The sequence below is a fragment of the Trachinotus anak genome, unplaced genomic scaffold, assembly GCF_046630095.1.
Source record: "Trachinotus anak isolate AG129_WGS33_773 ecotype Australia unplaced genomic scaffold, CSIRO_AGI_Tana_v1 ptg000025l, whole genome shotgun sequence".
NCBI lineage: Eukaryota > Metazoa > Chordata > Actinopteri > Carangiformes > Carangidae > Trachinotus > Trachinotus anak.
This window is the reverse complement of record NW_027273876.1, coordinates 16,580,496-16,608,320: the sequence shown is the minus strand read 5'-3', so window position 1 is coordinate 16,608,320 and position 27,825 is coordinate 16,580,496. Positions and strand designations below refer to the sequence as shown.

The 27,825-nt window shown below is 42.5% G+C and overlaps 1 protein-coding gene across 1 annotated transcript; it reads right to left on the bottom strand.

Moving 5' to 3' along the window:
• Window positions 1-6,100: 6,100 nt before the first annotated feature.
• LOC139608740 (transcription factor Sox-9-A-like) lies at window positions 6,101-11,347 on the bottom strand. Its single transcript, XM_071462765.1, has 3 exons — window positions 9,148-11,347; window positions 8,659-8,909; window positions 6,101-8,447 (listed from the first exon to the last, which is right to left on the bottom strand). The coding sequence occupies exons 1-3, from the start codon at window positions 9,582-9,584 to the stop codon at window positions 7,642-7,644; spliced, it is 1,494 nt and encodes a 497-aa protein (XP_071318866.1). The 5' UTR covers window positions 9,585-11,347; the 3' UTR covers window positions 6,101-7,641.
• Window positions 11,348-27,825: the final 16,478 nt, after the last annotated feature.

The following is a 27,825-nucleotide window of genomic DNA, read 5'->3' as shown; positions in this document are numbered from 1 at the left end:
CTTGACAGCTCTTTCTCTTCCTAAAGGTCACCATCTGCACACAATCATGTCATATGACCACAGTCACCTCTCTCACTTGCACATGCTGTTGTTATCAAAAATACAATTGATACTTTTTCCGTGTTCCTGCAGTCAGTGTAGTGTATCTTGTTTCTGTTACAACAGTGGCATTTTTGTATGCGTGTCAAGAGCCTGTAGACAGATCCAACTGTGGAACTCAGAATGTAAAATGTTATCAGTGACAGTAATGTCTATAGCTCTTAACTCATTTGTTATAGAAACATTGTTTTCATTATCCAGTGGCTGTGATAACAGTAACCCTTTTTTTTCTTTCCAAAGAACTCTTCATGAGGATGAAGCTGTAAGGCCACAGTCCATCAGCAGTCATGCAATACAAAGTGAGTCTTGGCTTCATTTCTGTCTCACCCATTGGGCTCCTCAAGCCTCCATAAATGGAGTGTTCAAGAGCTGCCTCCAATGAGTATGAAAACTTTGTGTCGCCTAACACATAATCCACATCATAGGAAAATGGTGTTTGGTCCCCAGGCAGTGTGACATCATTCAGCATTTCCCTTCCTTGACCTTTGTCAGATGCCAACTCCAAGGACCTGACGGGAAGGGTTTGCTGTTGCAGCTTGTGCCTAGTCAGATATTCACTATCTAATATTTCAGAAAACTAATAAGAAACAACTGAAAGAAGTCTGTGGAGTTTTCTGTATGTCATCGTTGCTTTTTATATGCTAATTAGTTGTGATAGTTGTAGTTGTGTAACAGATGCTCTGCTTGAAGGGACACCAAGAACAGATCCACAGTTCCGTAACGAGGAAGTCATAGTGTTCAAAAGTTTCCTCACATTCAGCTCCCTAAATGTTAAACAGCGCTGTTTGTGGTGTCATGCACATGTCCAAGGTCTGCAGAACTTTGTAGTTTCAACGTCTGTGAATCTGACGCTTAAATAAGAGTTCAGTTCAGTCAGTAACAATTTCAAGGTTTTCATTCATAAACAATATGCCTGCTGTATTTTCCAGTAATCAAATAAAGTTAATCTTATTGGTACAATTTAAAATCACGAATTTGCCTCAGAGGATAATAAATTGTCTTTAACACGCAACAGCCTTAATAAATACAACCTTGAGTATCTGTGGAAAATTATCAGTGCATTTCAAGGGACAATTTGTAAATTTTTGGAAATATGCTAACTCTTTCTTGTCTCTACACTAAACATGTAGCTGGAGCAGACAGCTGATTAGCTTAGCTTAGCATGAAGACTGGTTGTTAGATTGCATGGTTGTTAGAAACAGGGAACCAGTTAGGCTCTGTCTTAAGGTGACAATTCCGCCTACTAACATCTCTAAAACTCACTTATACACCAGTTATATCTTGTTTGTTTCATCCGAGTAAAAAAAAACAAAAAAACAAAGTGTAGGGTAAGAAATAGTGCCCCTATAAAAATTTGAATTGTTGGTTTTACACTTCATCAGAGGTGGAACCAAGTCATTGATTTGCAAGTCACAGGTAAGTCTTAAAGACCCCTGACAATGAAAAACAAGTATTTAACCTTGGTAACATGTCCATATTTTAGATAATACAAAACATATCATAAGTGAAATAAGCAGCATAATAAATGCCATGACAGTGCATTTCTACCTTGACAATGCAGTGAACCAATTACAGTCTCATAAAAATGGATTCAGAGGACCAGGGATTCATATGTCATATAATCTAAGGAACCAATTCCATCAGTTTGCGGAGACAGGAAACGTGCAAAACAAACCTCAAACTTTGTCAGCACAGACAGCAAAAGTTTGCATTAGCACAAACACAAACGCTGTGTCAGCCGCTGCCAGTTACAAGCTAACAAACAACAGAAACAAATAAAAGATGCTAAGTACGCTAACTGTTCTGATACGTCCTCTAGTCGCTGATTTTGGTCACAACAGACTCCTTGAAAACTTCTGAGTCTGGGTCTGACTGAGGCTCAAACATGTGGCTGAGTCTCTCTGATGTTTCCTCCACTAACCATCTTGATACTCTCTGATGTTTTAACTGTCAACCAGGCACAAGCAGCAGTGGTGGGCGGGGCACAAGGCCCGATCCAGTAGATGTGCTTACAGCCCCAGTTTTGGATTTTTTTTTTTTTTTTTGTGGGAAAACCATGATTAACAAAATATTAACTGAAGTTTCGAGGTATATGGTGCTCTTCATCAACTACTACTTTATATGCTATGTATGTGTAATAACAATAGCAATGAACAAAAACAACAACCATTCTCAAACATGGTGACACAATTAGGCAGCTGTTTTCTGTAAGTTTCCTGCTTTTCCGCTGTGGTTTTGGAACTGGGACAGCAGCTAGCATCACGTTCTCAAAGAGACACACATTTCTCCCATTCCACTGCATGCTTTTGTTTCAGTATAGACATTATGAGACTTAGTTTTGCTATTGTTGAATGCTACAATTTCCAAATGTTCCTAAAAATCCTCACATTCTATCGTTTAGCCTGGTAGAAGCTAGCTGAGCTGGGAAATGCCTCAGAGAGACCCCCGACACAGACACACTGGCAGAGTCTTATCAGAGAGGCAAGAAATATCCAGGTATATTAGTGAAATTCATATTTTTGTCAAATGTGATATTCGTATTGGTTTATTTTATATTTTCAATCTGTAATTAGTCATCATTACCTGTTACTTTACCAGACTGATTAAACAGAGAGTATATTCAGACATTCAAATAAAATATTTAGCCTCTTGAAAAATGATTTGGAATGATGGAATTGAAAAACATATACGTCAATAACAATAACCTTATGTGTAACTTTGAGAGGTTGGCTATAGTATTTGTATATTCAGGCTACATGTAGTAGACCTAATTATTTCGTTATTTCACTGAGCTGATGCCCAAAAGAGCTCAGGATGTTACAAAAAACCTCCCAAAAAGTGATTGTAAACAACCTTCCACCTCTCTCTGTGGTTGCAGGATTTTAGGGATATTGTGAAGACCCTTGATTCACACTATGAGATTTCAAGTAGGAAAACTTTGATGGAAGCATCAGTGTTTAAACACTGCTTCTCAAAAGTGAGAAAAGAAAAATCTCCAGATGGTGCTAACACACAACTGACATGTGGACATCAAGACCCACAGAGGCTTAGGAGTCTGGAGTTTTGGACAACAACACAGCGCTGACAGCTTTTGCTCAGAATTAAAAAGTCGCTGATGAATGAGGCATAACTGACAAAGTTCAGACTGTAGTCACGGATAATGGTGCTAATATGGTTGCTGCAGTCCCAAGCAGGTTGGGTGCATTATCCATTTTTTGCACATTTCCAATTTAGACCCCATTAAGGCTCTTCCTGGTTTATTTCACATCCAGGAGAGATGCAGCTCTTTTGTAGCTTTCTTTCATCACAGCAGAAAGGCTCAAAGACATTCAGAAACAGATGAAACTTCTACAGCACAAATTGATACCATCAGGTGAAACAAGGCGGAACTGTGTGGTCCTCATGTTGGAGAGACTGTAGAGCAGAAGGATGCTGCTCCTCTAAGAAAGAGCTCACTGTGAGGAAGACTGGTCCATGATCAGGCTCTCCATCGGTGCCCTGAAACCCTCTGAAAAAGTAACAACTGAAAAACATGTTTCACTTTAAGGTGATCCCTCATGCCACTACTTCTGAGAGCAACTGCAGCTTATGTGCACAGAGGTATTAAGCTAGCTGCTGAGCTGTCAGTACAATGCCAACATTCTAGCCCCTGAGGCTAATGTTAGCCAAAGCGAAATCCATTTGGGGAAATGTATTTTGTTTGATTTTATGGCAGTTTTAGCACAAAAGTTTTTAACATAACGGTTCAGACAAAAGCAAACGACTTGAGCGAGGGGAGTGATAGCGAAGCAGATTACACCAGTTACCTGGATGAAAACAACAAAAACGACAAGATTCAGACACTGACTTCAACCTGCTGAGCTACTTATCAGCTAGCCAAGGCTCTGAGTGAGATATGACGGAGGAGGAGGAAGAGGAGGATCCCCACTAGCTAGAGGTAAAGATTCACCTAAGGCAGTGGTTCCCAACCTTTTTCAACTAATGACCCACTTGAAAACCTCAGGAATGTTGGTGGCCCACATCCGAGTGAGTTTTTAAACATGTGTGATGCTGTAAAGGATCATTTCGTTTTAAAACATTTAAAAACATTATTTATATTTTAATTTATTTTTTTTTCACCAGACCTGTACTGTTCTGATTTGTCGGCCCACTTACAATACCTGCGTGGCCCACCAGTGGGCCCCGGCCCACTGACCTAATGCAACGCTGCCACTGGGAAACATGAACTGAAAACTATTTGAGATCTTAAATTTTTGGCTTTCATTGTAAATCATTGCCTTTACTCTAATGTTCATCAACATTAAAAAAACATGAACTGAACTGAACATTTTTACAAATGTGCTTTTTTTCCAGCCATTCACAATTACTAAGGCAATACCAATGATTTACAATAATAGTCACAGGTTTCAGCTTTTAAATGCTTTCATTTCATGTTTCTATCTGCTTCAGAGGCTGGGAAATAAAGGATTCAGTGCTTTTAGTGAACGTCAAGTTTTTCAGAAACACCTCAGGTTTTAGAAGGTTGTTTTCAAACTGATTAGGTTTCAGAAGGCTCTTTTTAGAAGGAACCTTAGGTCTTATGGGATAAACAAGTTTGTTGCCCATTGGTGGGACATAAACACATACAGCTCAACAAGGAAACACATACTGTGCAAAGTAACATAAAGCACAAACAATATACAAAAAATTCTTTAAAACCCTGATGACAATCACCACATCAGTGGAAAACAGTTTAGGCTTGAACTTTAAATGATCCCAGTCATGATCCATTTTGAGATTTGTGCGTGATACTGATCTCCAGACAGACGAAGATATGAGTCCTTAGGAGGTTTTACGAAATATCTGATAATTCCAAATAATGTGCCGAGTTACTGAGCCAGGAATCCTGAGAGCTTTCCTCATGTCAATGAGCACCTTGGAAGCCTTATTTGTTGATAGATTTCTCTCATTATCAATCAATCTATTCATTGCTTATTCAATTATTAATCTGCTTTATAAAATATACCAATCATCACAGTTTCCCAGAACTAAAGATGAGCTCTTTACCAGTTCAAGACCCAAAGATATTCAGTTTACACTGAGGCAGAACCAACAAAAGCAGCAAATCCTTGCATTTGAGAAGCTGAAACCAGCATTTTTGGGGCATTTTTGTTTGATTATTAACTTGATTGACTGATTGATTGATCGATTGATGGATTCTAGGAAACTGAAGTCTTCACAGTGATGCACTTTTAAGACACCGCAATTTCTTTTTCTTGGCTGCTGACACAGCCAACAGTAAAAGACTATGCATTGATTGCCTTATGCACTGGATTGCATTAAGTTGTGTGTATAAGTAATTGCATCCATATCTGCTCACGCACACTGTGTATATTCCAAGTATCAGCTTTCTCAAACTAATAAAAACAGCCTGACCTGAGATTTCAGTTTGCCCGTTGTGCATTTTGAGTTACTGCTATGGGTTTTAACAGCCAGTCCCAAGCTAAAATATGACAATAAAGTTGGGTGTTGTTTTTTTCATGACATCCTTCATACGCATGGAGCTCAAAGCTGTAGGTAAAAGTCTGTGTTAGAGTCTAGTTTAGCAGCCTGGACTTGTATGAATCTCTGCCCCCCTACCAGGATTTCATCTAAGCGGGACATGTCCACCCACTTTTTTTTCCACTATTGAAATATATTCTGACTATTTGCAGTACTTTTACAGCACTTGCTATATTATGTACCCCCATCCAGGTCCCCCAGAGCCCCACAACCCCCTGCTGCTACCAGCTGATGGGCGGAGAGGCAGGAAGAAAATAAAAGCAGGGGGAAAAAAAACAAGGCTTCTGGGAAAACAAACACTAGCCCTGCTTCTTGGCACTCTTCCCTTAACCCTTTCACTGACTCTGGCTTGTGGAAACCACTCAAAGTACTATCTGTAGGAGCTGGTTCAGTGTCAGCACCATGATGTTGCATAAGTGAATGATTCCCGAGGTTTATCCTGAAAGATAAATGACAAACTTTCTTTTTTTTTTTAATAGCATTTTCTTTTTTTATTGCAAATACATATACAAAAGATTCTTCGAAGACAGTACAAATACATGGCAAGATCGCAGAGAAAAAAAACGAGTATTGTGAACGTGAGTTCATTGATATTGAGAGAAAAGGAAATGGAGCTTGCAGAGCAGAAAGAAATGACGGTCCCTCTGGTGATCGCACAAATAGAGGAGCCTAACAGAAAAACTGTAAAATCTTGTAACTTGAGATAGTATCTTCCAGTTCTTTCAGCCATAGTTTAAAGTCAGATGAAAGGAAATTCACAAATAACAAATAGTCCGTACACATTTTTGTTAGATAGTCCCCCCCAACCCTCGGAAAAATGCAAATACATATTTAAAAAAGACATTTAGATAAGATAAATAAACAAAAAAAAAAAAAAAAGACGATTACAGCGTGTACCATTTTCTCTAAGTACCCCCTGGGTTTAAAATCAAAATTAAAAAAGGGGAAATTATATGCCGTCTACATTGCAAAGAGGACAATTCAATACTTATAAGAATAGTATGTAAAATAATTACTTTGAAATAAAATTAAAGCTAATAAATAAATAAAGTTTTCAAACTGGATTTTGACCTGGGGGGGAAGGTTGAGGACACCAGCATGGTGGGAGACTGCAGGGGGACACCCAAGGGGTCAAAGGTGACTTCCTGTAGCTGTCAAACACACGCTGTTAGACGGTAAGTGTAATCTCAGCTGTGGCCATTTCGCACGCGTGCGCTCACACACACACACACACACACACACACACAGAGAAAAAGTTTGAGAAAATGTAAAATCCAAGGCACGGATGGTTGGAAAGGGGCTGCAGTCTCCCCCTGTCAAGACAACACAACATTGTGAAACCAAGTCTCTCTCCTCTCTCTCTCTCTCTCTGTATTGCCTAATAGCTTTTCCAATGATCATGACACAGAATATCAAAAAAAAAAAAAAAAAAAATTAACAGCATAACAGCTTAAATACAAACCATACTTGCTGAACGGCACCAAAAGAGTAAGCAACAACAAAACAAACAGAAATGCTTGTATGGAATCCAACAGAGAACCAGATACTGCACTACCATGTGTGGTTAGTCGCTGAACTGGTTAAAATATAAAGCTTTTGGTTTTATATCTACAGGTACAAATAATTACCCTAACCCTCCCCCCACCCCCACGGGTTACAAACTGCCAGCATATGAAGAAAAAACAAAAAGAAACATACACAGTACCTACTGAAATATCAACAATCAATAAGTCCTCACAGAGGATTTTCTTAAGTCTTTTCATCTCTCTAAAAATATATATATAGTTTCTATCATGGTACAATAGCAAGGCACGATGTGAGCCAATCACAAGTCCAGCTCTCCTCTTCTTTGAATTCAAGTGTCTGATTCAGGGGAAGAATTCGCCCTGGAGTAAAGTGTTTTGGAGTGTGTGTGTGTGTGTGTGTGTGTGTGTGTGTGTGTGGTTGGATGTGTGTGGTTGTATGTGTCATTGTGTGTGTTGTCTCTCAGTCTCAGGCAGCTCAGGGTCTTGTGAGCTGGGTGTAAACCGGAGCCTGCTCCCAGTGCTGTGGGCTGCTCTGGGGGATGGAGGGCACCCCCGTGTTGTCGGCTATGGGCGTGTACATGGGCCTCTGGCTGGGGCTGCTCATGTAGCTGAAAGTCGAGTACAGCCCTGAGCCCTGCCCCGCCCCCGCGTGGCTGTAGTAGGAGGCGGTGGTGCTGCCCCCCTGGTGGTCGGAGTACTCGTACTGCTGTGCCCTGGAGATGGGCGGGTAGGAGGAAGAGGGGGGGCTGTAGTGCTGCAAGTTGAAGGGGCTGTAGGCGATGTGCTGCGGGGAGCCCTGCTGCTCGCTGTAGTGGCTCGGACTCAGCTGCTCCGTCTTGATCTGGGTCCTGTGCTGGGCCTGAGCTGCCTCTGAGCTCCCGTTGCTCCCCAGGGTGGTCAGGGTGTGCTGCTGCTGCTGTCCCTGCTGGTTCTGGCTTTTAGCCATCCAGGCTGCGGCTCCTCCCGCCTGCGGGCTGACTGGAGCACCGCTGGTGATGCTGTAGCTGCCTGTGTAGCTGACCGGTGTGGTGTTGCCAGGGACGCCCGGGTGCCCATTAGGCGGGAGGTACTGGTCGAACTCGTTGACGTCAAAGGTCTCAATGTGGGAGATGACATCGCTGCTGAGCTCACCAATGTCCACATCGCGGAAATCGATGTTGAGCTGGCGCCCACCAGGACCATCAGGCAGAGAGCGGAGGCCACCTTCACGCTTTAGGTCCATCTTGCCTGCGCTGACATCAGTCTTTGGGGTGGTGGGAGGAGTGGGGGGGCCCTGGGAGCCTGGAAATTACATTATAAAATAATGACATATATTAGACTTGGCTTTCATTTAGTATTAAATTTTGCACTTTATGAACAAACCACCATGGCTGAGTTTGGGTTGAGGAATGAATTAAAGTTTTTATAATTTCTGATCCCTCAGAACGGGGGAAACATGAGGCATTCACGCAAGCACTGAGTGAAATGTGTAACCACTGAGGGGACTGCTCACCTGAGTGCTCACCCGGAGAGTGCACCTCTCCCATGCTGGAGGCTGGGGAGTCCGCCTGCTGCAGAGCTTTGAAGATGGCATTGGGGGAAATGTGCGTCTGCTCGCTGCCGTCCTCCGGCTCGCTCTGTCCGTTCTTCACCGACTTCCTCCGCCGGGGCTGATACTTGTAGTCCGGATGATCCTTCTTGTGCTGCACCCGGAGCCGCTCAGCCTCCTCCACAAACGGCCGCTTCTCTCCTTCATTGAGAAGTCTGTGCGTAAAAAGTATAATGAATTTACATTACACATATTCTTCACGGCAGTTTACTTAAAATAGGGTTTTCCACGACAAGAAGCCAAATAAATATAAAATCAAAGAACTATGCGGTTTGGATATGAAGATTAAATATATATTTGAGGAAAGACACAGCTTTATTAATTGTTTAATCCACATTTCACATTTCATCCTAAATCGGTGTTTAAAAGCCGAAACGCAGCTTTCACACTTACCTCCAGAGTTTCCCCAGAGTTTTGCTGAGCTCCGCGTTATGCAGGTGTGGGTACTGATCCGCCAGCTTCCTCCGCGCAGCCTGAGCCCAAACCATGAAGGCATTCATCGGTCTCTTAACGTGAGGCTTGTTCTTAGTAGATCCGTTTACGCGCACCGGCATAGGCACCAGGGTCCAGTCGTAGCCCTTGAGCACCTGGGACACAGCTTCGCGGATGCAAGCGGGAAACTTATCGTCCTCGTCCTTCTTGAAGTCAGCCAGGGTCCCGTCCGCTCTGAGCAGCCCGTTCTCCGTCGGCCGGGTGTTCTCGGTATCGGAGCCCGAGCCGGATGGGCACGGAGAGCCCGCAGAGTCCTCGGACATACTCGGGCTCGGGGCATCAGAGAGACACTTGTCTTGTTCCTCCGTCATCTTCAGGTAAGGGTCGAGGAGATTCATACGAAAAACTGTTTGGTGCCAAATTACGCGTGAAACGGGGTAGTTATTAACGTGCTCTCGCGAGAGGAAAAGCCAGTGAAAGTGACTTTACCTTGCCAGGGTGAGTTTGAGTAAAGTCTTTCTGAGAGAACTGCACAGAAAAAGGCAGCTGATTCTCTCTCTCTCTCTCTCCTTCTCTACTCCGGTGCGTAAAAGCGATTTGGAGAGCGAGTGTCTTTACGCACAAGCTTCTGACAGACTCCCGGGATAAGTGCGTTAACTGCAAATGGATCCGCACTTGAAATGGCAAAAAACAAGCCAGCTGGTGAGAGTTTACTTTCAACTCTGCGGGATGAAACGGGTAAAAATGCTCCTTTCTAGTTTCCAAGTACAATCCCCAGAACGCGTGAGTGCTTTGAACTGCAAACGTTTTGCATGCGGGTTTATAACAGCGTTACCATGCCGCACAGGAAAGCCCGCACCTGATTGGCTGGCAAGATGTGACGCCAAAGTAAAGGAATTTGATCCCATTTTTTCCCCCTCCTAACCAGCACACACACTTACACACACACACACAGCCTCCAGCCAGTATTTACAATAAGCTGTATAATTCTGCCGTATTTTCCTATAGATATTGTCAAGGCTGCAGAGGGAAAGAGTGATTTTCAACATTTAATCATACTTATGGAATATTTATATACTCAAACCAAAAGTGATCCTTTTTATTATGAAGGAAAAACACTGAAAGAGAAATAAATTCACTGCAAAAGAATGTAGCAAGTAAAAGACCAGACCACTAGAAAGACTAACAGTAAAAAATATGTGATTTATGACATTTACCATTCTAAACAGCTATAGAAAGTATTTCAACTTTAAAACATGTTGTGTCCCTTTCCACACTGGTCCCACACTTACAGATACATAAAATGGTCAATAGGGGGAGACAGCAGTCTGGAAACCCAGCAAACCTCTCTCCCTCACCTCTTGCTGAGAGCAGCAGGAGCAGGAGGAGGAGGAGGGTCAGGGAGCTCCGGCACACTGCTGCGGTGCAACAGTTGCTGTGAGACATCAGCTTCTGATTTGTATCGCTCATCTCATTTCCAACAACAGAGCAATAATCTGGAGAATGGCAGATTCTGTCCAATTTGCTGACTGCTCAGCTCCTAGCTTCACCTTTTTTACCAAATGTTCCTCATAAAAGGTTCTCAGTTTTCAGACTGGTGTTGGACTGTTTTATAACTTTATATCTATTTAGGAATTTTACAGTTATTTAAAACGGAACCTAAAATATGTCTGCAACTCCGGCACACCCAGTCTGTTAATATGCTTTTCATTCATCCACAAAGGTTTTACTTTATCTGTTATCAGTTTAAAGGGAACACAAGTTTCATTTTCTACTGTTTTACAAATCATTATGGAAACAAACACCTCACATTTTTTGCTATTTGCCTGCCACTGGTGAAAGAAGTATTCAGATATTCTTCACTTACTAGTACAGCAAAATAAAAATACTCCAATACAAGTACAAGTCCTTTAACTCTTAATCTTAAAGTACTGTATTATTGGTAAAAATTACTTGAAGTATGAAAAAATAAAAAGTTAAAATACTTATTATCCATCAGAATGACCCCTTTCAGAGAATATGGTATTATTATTACTCATGCAAAGAAGCATTTTAATGTTGTACCTGGTCGAGGCCGAGCTACTGTTAACTACTTTGCATACCGCTGGACAGTCAAAGCCAGAAGAAAACACACATTTTATAAATTGATCATATGTTTTAAATATAAAATCTTAACCTGGAATGTAAACAGTGGGCCTTGGTATTAATGTAGTGAAATAAAATGAATATTTCCACAAATAGAAAGTTGCCGAAAATAGAAAAACTCAAGTAAAATACCTCAAAATTGTAACACTGTATCAATATGTAATTATCTATGAGTGATTTTGAATTTCAGTCAGAAATCCTCCAAGAACACACACACACACACACACACACACACTCCCTTTGTCCTTTCTCCTCAGTCAAACACAGCGCGTCTCTGGTCGGGGTAATGTGAAGTGCTCTGCTGTGGTCACTGATGCTAACCTGCCTGCACACGCCCCCTTTGATTGTTTATTATGCTTTGTGGAGATGTGGAAATGTAAATCTCAGTTCAGGCTAATGTGGACAACATGTGCTACCTGAAGTCGCTTTTAATAGCTCACAGATGTCAGGTAGAGCTAATTTCACTGCTGCTCGCCCCGTCCCAGTGTAGCTGCACTTACAGACACCAAGAGCCACGGATACAAATCTTTTTCTTTTTTTTCCCCCTTTTCTTTCTCCCTTCTTAAAAGAGAATATGCCAGTCTCTGGCTGCTGTAATGTTGCTGTGTTTCTTGTTTGCATTCAGTCCAACTGCTCAAGCTCTGAATCACTCAGTAATTCTTTTGCTCCCTGACCAATTAGGCCTGTGGTTCCAAAACACTAAAGCCTAACATCGCTGACTCCTTCGCTCCCCTGCAAGTTTATTTACATGAGACATGCTTATTTAAGATACTCACTTTGAACACAAATAGAAGGGAGCAGTTTGGCTCTGCGTTAATAGCTCGTGGGACGTCGCTGCGGTCACATGCGCGCTGCGTGCCGTTACACAAGGCCACTAAAACGCAATCGTGTTTGCTTGGAGAGCAACACAGGCGTGAACGCATTGACTCACAGAGCTGTGGCACGGGGGTGGAAAACATGGCGTCGCTATTGACAGAGCAAATACGGCTAATAGAGGTCTGCAAAGAAGAGAGGCGAGAAGAAGAAGGAGGGAGGAGATGGTGAGGTGGAGGGATAAGGAGTGGAACTAGAAGCAAAGGAAAAAGCGGAAGCATGATAGTAATAATCAGAAAAACAAGACAATTAGTGAGAAAACAAAAGAGTGAGTGAACCCGGTCCTTGTACGTCGGCAGTGAAGAGCAGCTGCTCAGTTGTCACTTGGCAGATCTGCACATCTCAAACACACACACACACAGTAGATATGACCCCCACGCCTACATGACATCTTGTCAAAAATGTAAGAAAACTGCAAAAAAAAATAAAAATTCTTACAGTAACATATGGTTGAACACACTTGAATACACTCCTCCGCCTCCTCCTCCTCATGTCACACAGGGAAGTTAGACTCTAAGAAATGATTCTTATGACAACGATTAGATGTTAGAAATTCGGTTTGCTCAGACACTCTAAAGTGAATATTTAATTTCAGATCTGGAAGTTTCACAAACTGTCTTCCTTGGACTTGACTGCTTTCAACCAATTTCAATCACACAAGTTTCAGTTTTGTAGAACAGCAGAGTTTATGAGAGATCTGTCTGTGGTTTCAAAGCCACTGCAGGATGACAGTGCCGTCCATTCTGTGGTCTTTTAGGTGGCCAAGACGGTGAGTGCAGAAGGCAGGCGGGCAGGCAGGGCGAGGTCTTGGGAAACTTCTCATCTTGACTTGGAGCTACAGCGTAAAAAATCTGAGCAAACAGTGGGAGTCAACTGCTAAACTCTTGCCTGCTTTTCTTTTTGGAGTCCCATCGGCCCTGCTTTGCCTTTCTTAGCCAGAAATGTGTGTCCAGATTTCTAATATACATTCTAATGTAAAGGAGCAACATTCAGCATTTTAAATGTCAGTTTATTATTGATAATAATAATAATTTATTTGTGTTACCATTGTATAATGACCATAACTCAAGGAAATTTCTATTTGTATTATTGTTCATATTTTTGGGAGAGTCTGTAGCGTCTGTGTGAAGACAATACATTTCACACAAATCCTGTTGTTTTCTGTCAAGGGTCAGGACGATGCTGCATTCAAACACTGTCAGAAGAAAGAGGAAGAACCAGAGAATCTCATGGTACTCCAACCAAGGAGGGTTTGCATATTATTTCAAGAAGGTACCATGACTTTTGACTCACTACAGCATGATCGGCGCTAATCTGCCACTGATCCATTTGTTCACTATATTCTTGGCTGAAATGGGTCAACTGAAATGTGTTTGGACCACAATGACCATATGACTAAATAGCAGAGAAGAGGACTTTCCTGTGCCTTTGGAATCTGTAAGTAAGTGAAGAGTTTGTTGTAGCCTGCATCATGTCTTTTAAGACTGTCCTCCCATACGAATGAGCCCATAGGTCATTTCTACAAGCAACTTACAACAACCCTTATTTACATTTTATTGTTAAGCGCCATCTAGCAGTTGTGTGAGACTGCGCATGGCCTCAAACCAAATCTTTACGTTCAAATGACAAAGCCCTCTAGTGGCTGTAGTGATTATGATGAGAACAAAAGAGGATGTCAGGTGCAACAAAGTCAGCCGGGGGGAGGAGGTCAGGGTGGGCAGGCAACATTTTTATTATATTGTAACCATGACAACGAAGGTCCTCTTACCTCAACAAAATACTCATTTCAACACGAACCATGACCTTTCCTTAAAGAGAAGTTGTTTTGGGGCGTTGTCACATCATAAAGGGGTTGTCATTTGTTTTTCAACAGTCATTTTTAATAGCATATCTGCTGCCACCGTAGGGGCAGTAATCCAGGAAATAGGTCTTGTGATGTGGTCAAACGACCAGATTTTCAAAGACTTTCATAAGAATGGGGACATCACCTTTCTGTGCCAGAGCTGAAGAGAAAAACGGCCACAACAATGAAAAATTATGGTTATATTTTTTTGATTTTCACGAGACTACCACAGCCTGGTGTTAAATGAAATGATGAACATGTGATTCCACTCTCCTGCAATTTGTGTTGCAGTTGTGGCAGAAAGAATAGAAAAGAGTCGTAGGCCAAAGCCTTGGAGAGAATCTGAGGGAAGCATCTCACCTCTTGGTGCCTGCAGCCTGCAGATAGGTGTGATGTGCCATTCTTAGAAGATTCACAGTGATTAATAGTTGCCTTGAGCCTGTGCGTGTCTGTTCCACTCTGATCTGAGCGTCTGGGCACCGGGTGTCTGTTGACTGAACGTCATTCTGCTCCTCGTGCTGTTTAAACAACACTTAGGAAAGACCCAGGAAACTCCGGAGGAGGATGGCTCTGTCTGCCATTCATCACTGACCCAAACCCTGCTGCCTGTTTCTTTATGCTTCATTTTCTTCTTTACTCCAAGATTCAATATTTCATTTTCCCTCCTTTTTTGCTTTCTAAAGCAAAAACCTCGGCTGAAAATCATCCCAGATCCTCCTGTCAAAAAGTTAGAGAGTCAACACTCTCCCTCAGACTAAATCCTGTAGAAAGCAGATCTGAGCACTTTATGCCTCTGGACACATTTCCCAGCAATCTGAGTTGTTGCTGATTAAAATATGTGCATTAGCCGATCATACCACGCTCTACGAGAGGTTGGAAAAGCGAGAGGAAACCCAATCCACTCAGGCAGAGTCGAAAAAACCGCAGAGGAGTACTGTTTCCCTCCGAAGATATGGCTTGTGCAAACAGCCCTCGCTTTAACAATAACAATGGTCTCACCCAGCCAGGCCAAGCTAACTAATGACAGATCCACACCTTAATGCTGAGCAGTTGTTTGGGTTTAGGCAAAGAAGTCTGTGTGTGTGTGTGTGAGGGGGTGGTTTTTTTTTTGGGGGGGGGGGGGGGGTGGCAGTTGTCAGCGGGTGGCTCGTGCCACTGGAAAACTCCCTCCTTCCTTCCCTGGACAGGGAGCAGCACCCATGATTCGGGTGGAGATTGAGGGAGAAAACCTCTGACGCAGCGAAACGCTACTCTGAGCAGCACGGGACGTCCAACTATAACGCAGCACATTTTTACAGCTTATTGAATTGTGCAGGAGGCAGGATGGGGTGGGGGTGGGGGGCAGACATCTAAAATTATTCCTGGTTCCCTCTCTTTTATAACAGTAACAGCTTGTGTCAATTTCCTTTCTGGGTCGCTCTCTGTCTTTAGACTTGCGGTTGATGGTAACTGGTGCCTCGCAGTGTGGAAGGATTTGATGTTTATTTGGTGACAGGTGGAGGCAGATCTAATTTTAGCCGCGTGAACATCTCACATGCAAACTCTGAGCATCACTTTCCAACGAGAGAGATGCCTCATCGAAATTAAGTGTGGCTGAAAAAAAAAACCAAAAAAAAAAACACATCCTTAATATGCAGTTTTCTGATGTGTCAGGTGAAGGATATTTTCATGTATGCAACTCTGAGCCAAATACCACTGTGAAAAAAAAGAAAAGAAAAAAAAAAAGTCAGCACAGAAAGTCCGACACAGCTACACATTCAATGTAAATCTTAACTACATCCAGGGATGTAGATAAACTATAAACTGAACTATAGTAGTCAAAAACAAGTAAGTGGACCTTGAGTTAAGATTTTTTTGCCAAAGTCAAATTTTATCTTCAGCAGCACGGGTGCACACTTAAGTTGGCCGAATGATTCAGTTTCACGGTGCTTGTACTGTGAATGCTGGCTCACTGTTGCAGCCATTTTTAATCTTATCGGGATCCAACCACACAAAATCTTTGCTATTTTTGTGGCCCTCTGTGTTTGCACAAACCAGGTGCAGCACAGTGTTAAATAAGGGAGAGGGAGAACACAATGTTAGTAGCAGAAATATGGAACGAGTAGCTGCCGTCTGGTTGGCTTCAGTAATGACAATTCACTCAGCTCATCCCCTTTTAACTATGCACTCACATAATGGCTTTCTCACATGGCCTGTATTATTTGGGAGCGTTGGCTGTGCATGTCCTTGGGAGTTAACATTTCCGTGAGATGCAGCTCAGCGTCAGACAGTAAGGTCAGCAGCAGTTTTTTGATCACCACAACACTGCCCATCTGACATATTCAGAAAGGAAAATACTGTATTTTGGGCAGGGTTGATTAGGCCCTAATCTATCCCTTACTGGTTATACTTTTAGTGTCACAGCTGTGGTCTACGCATATACTGTATGTGGTAAAAAGCAAGTGTATCAGATGAAATGGATACGAAGAAGTGAGGCAGATGAAAATAAAAGTTCACCTCCATGAAGCCACAATAAGGCCCAAACTACACAGACACATCACACTGAACATTGAGGTAATGAGGCAGCGTGTAAATGTAATCATTACTCGAACAGCTGCTTCCTCACATTCGAATGAAGCCATGTCCCTGCTGTCATTCTTCTAGTTTTGTGGTCCCACAGAAAACCTCCATTCTTCCTGCACAGTCACCCTGCTCAGAAACACAGACATGGACTTAATGAAACGGTGATGATATCTCAGTGCTTTGGCTGGCTCGCTTCAGCTGCGTCCCTCCACTCAAACCTCCATCCTGCTTTAACCGCAGCCATCCGGATTAAAAGGCCGCTTTTAAGGGAAGGAAGACTTTAGTCCTTGTTTTAATGACAAAAATAGTTAGAGCCAAAGTTGCTCTACGGAAAAGCCAATTGGCAAACAGTGGTACGAATAACATTGTGCAGTTTCTGTACAGCCTTCTATCAAGTAGCTGTTTAGTGCTGCAGAAGATTCTTTGGTTTAAATACTATATGACACATTATGTCACAAATGCTTCTTCACTGGATCTTATCAGTTACTGTAGGTTTAGTTTGTTACATCCTTTTAAAGCATCTGTTTGGATACACTCATATTGGCATCTACAGACACATGCTCCAGTAATGGGGCCAGGATTTGTTCTGTTTCAGAAAATGTCATTTATAACAACCAGATATTTATGAGCATGGGATACTTCAAAAGCAACATGGGAGTTAACATGAGACACAGTAACAACACAAAAAAGCCAACACACATTCACAGCTCGTTTGTCAAAACATCATAAGCTATTCTTTTCCACATAATAGCTACTGTACCTTTACCACAGCTTCTATCCTTACGGTTTGTTCAGCACTATACAGCAGGTGTCAATTAACCTGCATCAAATGATGTGACAGACGTGTGCGGAACCATGTCTCGCCATGCTAGTGGCTTTGTGAGGAAGCACACGGGCACCTCCTTTTCAGCTAAATGCCAACATCAGTAGGGCAGTATGCTTTCGATTGCAGTCATAGAATGATCATGTTTAGCAGGCAGAGCATTTACCATGTTTACTATCTTAGTTTAGCATGCTAGCGTCTGCTGATTGGCACTACACACAAAGCTGAGGATGGTGCAACTGTCACTTTTGCAGGTGTTTGGTCAAACACTCAAGCATAAGGAAAACTGAAAATGACCTGATAAAAGTGCCAGATTAAAGGTCATGAGATAAAGTTGATATTATTCACCCATGGGGGGATCCTAAAGGAGCTTTTTGTAAGTTTTCCTATTGCTACATATCCAACGTTAGCATTAACAGCTGTTTACTAACCAGTCTAGAAGAAACATTGCAAGTTCAGGATCAAACTTTCCTTAACTCATTCCTTGTCTCCAGCTGCTGGTGGAGAGTTAGCATGCTAACCAGCTAGCCCTGGCCTGGTTGGACTGTCTCAAGAATGGTAAGTAAACAGCTATCCATCACTGACCCACTCCTGGACCCCCTGCAGTTCGCCTACAGAGCCAACAGGTCTGTAGACGACGCCGTCAACATGGCTCTCCACTTCATCCTCCAGCACCTGGACTCCTCAGGGACCTATGCCAGGATCCTGTTTGTGGACTTCAGCTCTGCCTTCAACACCATCATCCCGGCTCTGCTGCAGGACAAGCTCTCCCAGCTGAGCGTGCCTGACTCCACCTGCAGGTGGATCACCGACTTCCTGTCTGACAGGAGGCAGCACGTGAAGCTAGGAAAGCACGTGTCTGACTCCCAGACCATCAGCACTGGATCCCCACAAGGCTGCGTTCTTTCTCCTCTGCTCTTCTCCCTGTACACCAACACCTGCACCTCCAGCCATCAGTCTGTCAAGCTCCTGAAGTTTGCAGACGACACCACTCTCATTGGACTCATCTCTGATGGCGATGAGTCTGCCTACAGGTGGGAGACTGAGCGTCTGGTGACCTGGTGCAGGCAGAACAACCTAGAGCTAAACGCTCTGAAGACAGTGGAAATGATAGTGGACTTCAGGAAGAGCCCAGCCCCACCCACCCCCATCTCCCTGTGTGACTCCCCCGTGGCTACCGTGGAGCATTTTCGCTTCTTGGGAACCACCATCACACAGGATCTCAAATGGGAGCTAAACATCAGCTCCCTCATCAAAAAAGCTCAGCAGAGGATGTATTTCCTGAGGCAATTGAAGAAGTTCAACCTGCCAAGGACTATGATGGTGAACTTCTACACCTCCATCATTGAGTCCATCCTCACCTCCTCCATCACCATCTGGTACGCTGCTGCCACGGAGAGGGACAATAACAGACTGCAGCGTATCATCCACTCTGCTGAGAAGGTGACTGGCTGCAATCTTCCATCCCTCCAGGACCTGTACGCCTCAAGGACTCTGAGGCATGCAGGGAAGATTGTAGCTGACTCCTCCCACCCTGGACACAAACTCTTTGAGACACTCCCCTCTGGCAGGAGGCTGCGGTCCTTCAGGACCAAAACCTCTCGCCACAAAAATAGCTTCTTCCCATCTGCTATTAGCCTCATCAACAAGGCTAGAGAGCCCCACTGTTGCTGATCAATTGCACCAATCACCAGAAAAAATTCCTTGTATGTGAAAGCATACTTGGCAATAAAACTGATTCTGATTCTAACGCTAATGCTTTCTAGGTAGGGATAGCAAAACTATAAATAGTTCCTTTAAAAGGAAAAAAATATATATCATGGCACTCCATCTAATGGTTGTCAGTTTTAGTATCTGCACTAAAGTGGTGGACTGACTGAACATTGCCATCCCCAGAGCAATACGCAACGTGGCTGGCATGGTTAGAAATCTAGTTATAATAAGTAAAAACTCTGCACTGTATTTTCCTTAACCTTGTCCAGTCTGTCTCATTCTATCTTGCTTACAAACATTGATATTCTAGAAAATGCATTTTAACATGGACAGCTGCTTTTTTTATGGCGCTTGTAAAGTGGACAATGTCCATGCACAACAATACTTGAGCCAACAGCTGCAGTAGCAGAAAGTGTGAATTTCTAAGTGGAAACTTCTTTGCATAATCTTCTCGAGCCCATTCTCCTAGATAGATACAGTACATCATGGAATAATACATCTCCAGTATTTCATCTTTCAAGGTGTTTTTCAGGTGGATTTTTATAAAGCAATCTCCTCTCTTGAACTCATGTCAACATTTCTCCAGCACGCACCAAGTGGGAGGGCGTAGGGAGAGGAAAGCGAGGCAGAAACTAAAGGATACAGGATAGTACTATGATTTTCCTGTCTTAACTGCAAAGTAGCAGAGATGGTGTGAAGTGAGAGAAGCAGTGTAACTAGAGGAAGTCGACTCTAACTGCTGCAGTTCGGTAAAACACTGACTTGTACGTAACCAGAGTGCATGTCGAGACGATGCATGCAGAATCAGCCAGCATCAGTTCTCTGTCTTGTAACCCGTGTTCCCTGTTAATGTCACTTGAAAACATTGTGGGATTTTATAGAAGTGCATGCATTTCTGAGCCACCTACACTGGAATATATAGTATTCCAATGCTCTTTTTCATGGTTTAGTCTGGTTTTGTTATTTGCAGAAAATAAGGTCGTGCTTAACACCAGTAAGTCTGTTTTCTGACATACAAGAAACATCCATTATTATCTCATTAGTTGTTAGTTGTTACAAATTTTTCTTTATTGAAACTACAATGGGGCTTTTATGAAACATTTGTGGCAATAATGAGAAAGAATAATGCCAGCTTTTTTTTAAATTTTATTTTATTAATACCATGTGTTGTTCAAGAAAACAATCTCCACAAATCAACACACTTATTATGTTGTTGGCCAAACCTGAAGACTATCATGAACGTTTGTTTCTTCACTTACTGCACTTCATCCAAAACTCAGAAAAGTTATTGAGGTAATACATCAACAATCGAACAATAACGTTGCTTTGCCTTTTAGCTTGACAGCAAACACTTGATTTGTTAATGAAACGGTTTATGATACTGTTTGGTTGATCATAGCTCCATCATCCATCATTCAACGGTTCCAGATTTGAACAGGTAATTGTGAATATCCATCTTAAAATGTTTTAAAAGCCTACTCTCCAAAGAGGTGACTTTTTCAATTCCCTACAGATACTTGTGACAGATGTTATGGGGTTTTATGCAAGTTTTGAATATTATTTTGCTACATGCTTTACATTATTTATGACGTATGTTTCTTTATCTTGGCTCTTTTCATAATGATTTTACTAAACAGTGTTTGTTCTATTTGAGTGTTGTGTTTTTATGCTTAAAGTGTTTTTTGTATGCACAAATGTTCCTTTTTTCCGACTGTCCCTGAAGGACACAGACGGTGCTGTAATTAGCAACCAGGCAACAGGTGTGGGTCACAGGTGAACAATTGGAGGAGGAAGCACGAGACAGAAGGAGAGGTTAGAGGAGAGTACAATGCAGAAGCCTCAGTGAGGAGTAGGGAAGAACGAGCACAGTGACCCCCGCTGACCCCACGGGCCAGATGGATGAGCCGCAAGTGTCGAAGCCTGTCTGTTGAATGCAAATACTCCAGCCTGGGTTGGTATAATGCATTTTTTAAAACAATTCATGCTAAATCCAGTGCTGTGCTGTGAACTGCTGCAGTGTCTTTGTTAAAAATGCAAATTTCATTGTGTTTCATTTCACATATAATTCACAATACTCAAAATAGTAATTTCAAAACCAGTGTAGCAGGTTCACAAATGTATGAATGTCCTTCATTTAGCTAATGTTGTCAATATTTAATGTGTCTTGAAGACAAAAGTTGGGAAATTTTACCACCAGGACCTTTTAACATGCCTTTCCCATTTAAACCAATAAACATGTGGTGCGCTGTCGACCACTTACTAAAACAATGTGAATGCAGCATTACATCATGTGTGAGTGTGTGTTTGAATGAGCGCGCGGCAGATTCAGATTCACTTTTTGTGCATTGTGTGCTCAGTGGGGCTGGGTCCACTTAAATAGTGTGGTTAGCTTTGTGAGACTGCTGATGTAAAACAAGCCAGCTGTGGCACCATGTTCAGCCTTGATTTGCCACATCTGGACTCATCACCCTATGAGCTTTCATATTGTCAAAGTCTTCCTCCAGTATCCTGATCATTTGATTCCAAACTAAGCTTCCCTGAGCAGAGTTTATCTCACAAAGCTCTGTGTGATTGTCTCCATGAGGCATGAGGCACGAGCCCGGTCCAAATAAGATTCAGATGGGAGCCAACGAATCCATTGTCAGGAGTCACTTGTTACCTCTACTTTACCTTGAAACCAACAATGGACTTGTGAGGTTTGATTTGAATTTCTCAACATGTTTGTGAGGTCATGGCTGGTGGGGTTTTAAAGGGGTATTGCGTAGTAAATGACGTGACCATCACCATAAGAAATTGCAAACCCCTCCATGTGTTTCAGTCATTGAAACCAGCAGCTATGAGATGTTTGTGCAATACAAATGTTGCCAGTTCAATTACTGTTCTCGTAATGAACTGCTCCAGTGTTCTCCACTACCTGCTAAAAATACATGCACTTGAGTTGGCTTTGGATAAAGTAATCAAACAAATGGTTTACGTTATACAGTGCATGGACGTGCAATAAGTTGTTTTGCATTGCTTTAGCAGGAAATGAGGTTGGTAGTTACTGCAATGCTGAGTCAAAATGTCTGCTCTGAAATTTTAAGACAAAATGACAGCCTAGTTGGGTCCATTTACCTTCTTCCCACTGTTTGCTCACTGCCAGTATTCTGTGCCCTCTGTACCTTTCTTTACAATGTATCAGTGTCACTCTCCCCTTTCTGACCTGCGTCGCCAAAATTACATGTGGTGATAGGAAATTGCCCAGTCTGATTTCCTGCCATCAAAATGTCTTAGCCTTCACTGAGCCGGAGAAGTAACAGTATGTGGGAAGGAGGGTGTGCAACGAGAGGTCATCCTATTATCAGCCTGATGGTTTCATCTATGGGGACTTTGAGATGATGCCAGAGGCAGAATTCACTGACTGTAAGTGCAAGTCTTTTTTTCTCCAAACTAGGACAGGAGCTATTGTCGAGGCCACTGATATTGTTGCATTGCGGAAATGATAGTAAGGCAACTTCATATATATATATCACATTTCAAACACAGACTCAATTCAAAGTGATTGAAATTCAAAGAATAAGATTTGATAACAATAAGCTAACTTTAATTAACTTTAATAGAGCTGGACAAGTAACAAGTAACCTAAGAAAGTGTCCTTCCATGTACCCAATATATGCTAGGATTGGCTTTAAACCGCTGCAATCCTGAACAGAATAAAAAGGTGGTCACTGAGTCACTGCTTGGAGAGCCGGTCTATAGGGTCATTCTTCAGGGGAGGACAGTGCTGATGATATGCACCCTCTGGCCTACTGGTAGGTACAGTTCTGAAACATAATTATGGGAGTGATGACAACTATTGAATTATTTCAAATGTAACAATCTCCACCTTTATACTGACTCTTTTAGACTGTGTTTATTTGTTCCTGCTTCATTCCTGTTTATGTTCCTCATTTTCTCTCCAGTGCATCTGACAGCCTGTAACTTCTGGAATTTCTGCTCTTGTTAAAGGGGCTGTTTGTACGTTTTCTGTCACTGAATATGGTTTCTTACCAGGCGCGGGTAGTGTTGACTGTGGTTTGAAAAGCACTTCGGCCTGATCGTTTTCTCTAATAAAGGAGCTTATAATACACCCTCTAAGGAGGGCTACAACTTCAGGGTAGTTTGGAGGCCAGGGTGTCTCCTTCATTAACGGAAAGTGACAACAGACCAGGGCTAGCTAGTTAGCATGTTAAGTTCAGAAGAGACATGAAGGAGACGAGTTAAAATGAGTGTTGCTTTCCACCTTCCACCACACAGCTCTTGGTGAATGAAGTTTGATGCTTAAGTCAAAATGTTTCTTCTAGACTGGTGAGTAAACAGCTGTTAATGCTAACGCTGGCTATGTGGCAATTGCAAAAGTTAAAAATAGCTCCTTTTAAATGGTTTTCATTACATGTACCTAATTTCTTTTGTCTGCATTCAGGGCCAGGAGCATTAGAGTCATTACAGTAAAGAGTGTCCGGATAAAAATTATTTGCTCCTCGTCATGGCAGCTCATTGTCACAGCTACAACACAAAGAAAAAATAAAAGTGCTATCACATAGCAGGAGAGGAGACAACCAGGATGTGTCAAGCGGGGGAGCAACTTTCTTGATACATCCTTTTCTGGATGCTGGTTGGATGGCAGAATAATTTTTATAATCTGTTGGCCAGCAAGAGATAACTGGGCATTAGAAAAAGTGATAAAAATCCTGTAACGACATGCAAGGAGGCTGAGATAATTAAACGGTTTGTTATACACAGCTTTCTCTGGACTTAGCACATGGCTTGCTGCTGGTTAAGTTTTACATTTCACTTTTTCGAATCGACATTTCCCCTGTGCCAATTAGATTTCAGGCCAGTGACCATAGCCATAATTTAGGCAAATAGGGTGAATCCACAGGGTCTTAATTACAGAGGATGGCACAGTCTTTTCTTAAGCTGCCTCCATTTGTGATTTTAGGCGGAAAAGATGGATGTACTTTTACATTCAACCTTTGCCAAGTGCTGCTTTTAAAGCCTAGTCCGTAAAACTCAGGAACCATACTAAGCCCTGGTTTGTTCAGTCCTTGGAGCCATGAGCTGAGCTGCTCATCGCACCACTGAGGCTCATAATTAAAAATCTCCAGTTACTTCCTCCTTACCTCTGCTGACCCCGGCCTCGTGGCTCAACTGTACCCAGGGCCAGTGAGCCGCCTCTGGGGAGCCACAGGAGGAACTTGGCCTTGGACGCTGGATGGAGACCGGACAACGTTGGGAAGTAATGGGGATGTTGACTCAAGGGTGACGAGGGTGGGCGGATGTGACCGCTGGAGAAGAAGTGTGTGCCAGGTAAACACTCTGCAGTCACGATGCCAGATTAGCCTTGCTTATGATGCCAGTGTGTAGGCTGCCATGCTGTCTTAAATGGAGAAAATAGTGGAGGTTTGACTCGGACTGAATACAAAGAGAGAAACAAAGCCGGAGAAAAACTAAGAATGAGAAGAAGACGGAGCCAAACAGAGACAGGAACACTGAAAACGATCATGTTTCTGTCTCTAGGGTTGTTATTAAAGCTGCATCTAACACCCAGGAATGCAGGAATGTCGGCTGACGTCTTTCTCATCAGGTAGAGAGTAGGAGACAGGGTGGAGAAAGTGTCGGTGCGTTTCAGGAAGGAACTGATACTGCAGGGCCATCTGAGGATTCAAATATTGCCACTCAGAGGAAAGACGGAAAGACAGAAGTATCACTTTCATGAAGAATGAAAGAGAACAGCAGAGCACGACAAAGAGGAGGAAAAAACCTTTTCGAATTAAACCGTGATTGAATAATGGCTCAGTCCTTCTCTGCAATTGACCCAAGGCTAAAGGTATAACTGGCTCCCTGTCACTGGGTCCTCCTCTTCGAGTACCAGCCCACTGTGGTGAGTGAGCGGTGGAGTAGCAGAGGGCCATACATACAGTAAGCACTCTGTCTATCTCATAGGCTCATTCAGCCATGTGGTTTGGCAGGTCGGGCGGCGATGTAGGTGGCTGCGAGTGAAGATAGGGAGACCCACGTGTGCCGAGCTTAAGTATTCAATTTACCTCAGCCAGTAGGACACATTACACATTGAGCCTGTCTGAGGAGAGGGCGAAAGTGTTGGCTTATTGCAGCTAATCCCTCACCTTTAGCCCACACTTGGCATTGTGTGGCGCCTTATATTTGTCATGCAACTGAAGTTTAAGAGTCTAATAAGGAAGTCTCGGCCTAAGCCTCTGCAAACAGTGCAGAAAAGCACCTACTATCAGCTGACTGGGCGAGCAGCGGGGGAAGAGTGTCGGACTACTCCTGTAACGGTGGTACTACTCACATGCATACCTACACAGAGGTATTCCCAAGCGTCGGCCAAACATATATCAGCACTGTTTCATATCAAAGACCTTTATTTTGGCAATCGCTGATGTTTGCTTGGGATTAGCACTTTTTAATAAACTCATTTGGTTGCCTACATAGTGTTAATGCACAGGAAAAACACCAGCTAAAACCTTTTGACGTCTGTCTGGGTAATACAGGCTTATGGGAAGCTTAGACAACTTACCATAAGACAACATAGAGCCATGCAGGGTTTTGTAGCACAAATGCCCTTTGTGGGACACACAGAGCGGGCTCTCTTGAAGTCTAGAAGGAGAAAAAATGATCCCAGAAAGGGGGTTGAGTTGTAGCCATTGTGGAAGTTCTGATTTCTTCTGTATGTTTGCCAGCGGTGAAATAAGTAAAACGAGCAGTCGTGCCACAAAAATACTGTTTTACAATTCTTCAAGTAAAGGTACATAATTATCAGCAAAAGATACTTTAAGGTTGTGTGAATTTGAAAGGAGAAATAAGTTGAATTTATAAGCAACTAAACACACCTTTGCTCAGGTCAGTACACTCACAGGCTTTGTTGCCATAGACTTTATTGGTCTGGTTTGACCAATAATTTGTGGTTAATGTTAGCAAACTTTTAGATAGATAATGCTGTGTCAGTGACATATCTTAGTCAGTTTCTGGAATTTATATCTTCTCTACTTCAGCTACTGTTAAAGTCTATCAAGATAAACGTTTCAATGGTTTTCAGAACATAAATAGAAATCAATAAATAAAGGCAAGAAATAGACAACTTCCACTCACTGTCTTGTGGCTGCAGTACAACAAAAGTTAAAGTCTCGCTTTAAATGTCAAAAGCAAAAGAACTCATTATGCATGTTATTTTATTGAATTATTATTATAGACGCACTTACATGTAAGCAGCATTTAATGTTTTAGCTGGTTGGTGTTGCACTAATTTTAACTACTTCATGCACTGTTGGGTAGTTGAGGTTGCATGTAGTAAATGCATTTAGTTATTTTCCATCACTGATGCGTGCTGATCCCCAGGACTTCATTTTCAGGGGGTTGATAATGGCCTGCTTTAGAGATCACTATATTATGTTTGAACATACCGTTGTAAATTTCCTCTTAATATGTAAGAAAGGATTATATGGACTTTTAGTGTTGCACAGATAAAGGATGAAATCAGCGAAGCCTTTACAGTGGCTGCTACTGTGCTGATCTGAATTTGCAATGGTCACAAGATTATTTTAAATAAAGGTATTTTTCTATTTATTTTCAGTGTTTACCTTTTCCCTTCTGAAAATAAAGTATGAAACCTATTAACCTGGTGGTTAAGTAGCGGGGTCTGATTTTTGCCTCAGACCCATGTGTGGCTCGTCCGCCTCTCCTGCCTGTGTACACTGAGGCGGTGCCAGAGCCACGCTGCGCTACTCTGCGATGTGCTGTTCTATTCTGTGCTGTGCTGTCCTGTCCTGTGCTGCGATGCCGGCTCCTCACTAGGTGCCAAGTGATTTTTATCACTGCGAAAACAGTCTCCTTCCAATCTCAGCCCTCTTAGGAGCATATGAATACACTTTACACTCACACGAAGGAAAACAGGTAACCTGAGACCGCGCTCGGGGCAAGAGCTGAGCCCGCAGGTAAAAGGACTGCAGTGTGTCAGCATGTGTGCAGTGTGGCATCTGAGTGAGTGTGTGTTGGACTTGTTCACACTCATGGATGGCTTTTATGAACAGAGGCATGTCTGCTCAGTATATGTGCTTCAGTTTGAATTCTGTACATACAGTTGGCCCTGCATTTTTTGCTGAGTGGCTAAATGTTGTGACTCCAAAACCAGAGGCGACATAAAGTGAAGGTAAAGCTGTATTTTGACCTTTATTTATCCACAGTGTGTCAACTGGGCAAATCTGGCCGCCTCCAGTGGCGCTGTGTCACATTCACACTTTGACACATGGGAGCTGTTCAGTGTAACCGGCGCTTCTGCCTCAGCGGCCACATGCAAAACATGGTGCTTAAAGACACCAGAAGCTGTTGAAGGAAAGGACGGTACTACTTTAATTTTCTACCTGGGCTTCGTTCTATCTTCACTATCCTGCTAAATTGTAGACAAATTTAGATTAATATTCATTAATACCCCTCCCCCCGGACACATGCAGCATGACATTCCATGATGCTGATTTGCCAGAATGCAAACAAACAGGCTCTTTGCTAACAAAGTAACTCACTTTAGTAATGTTTAATTTTTCTTTAAAATTTTTTTCTTCATTTTTTTTCTTTTCTTTTTTGTTCTTTTGCTCTGATATTGCTCATAGATGAGCCAAAGTTGCTTTCTCATGTTGTAATAATA

Coding starts and splice junctions, on each gene's coding strand:
- LOC139608740 (XM_071462765.1), bottom strand. CDS start 9,584: ATGAATCTCCTCGACCCTTACCTGAAGATGACGGAGGAACAAGACAAG. Junction 8,910..9,147: donor ACTCTGGGGAAACTCTGGAG/GTAAGTGTGAAA, acceptor TTTTACGCACAG/ACTTCTCAATGAAGGAGAGA. Junction 8,448..8,658: donor CTCTCCGGGTGAGCACTCAG/GTGAGCAGTCCC, acceptor TGTAATTTCCAG/GCTCCCAGGGCCCCCCCACT.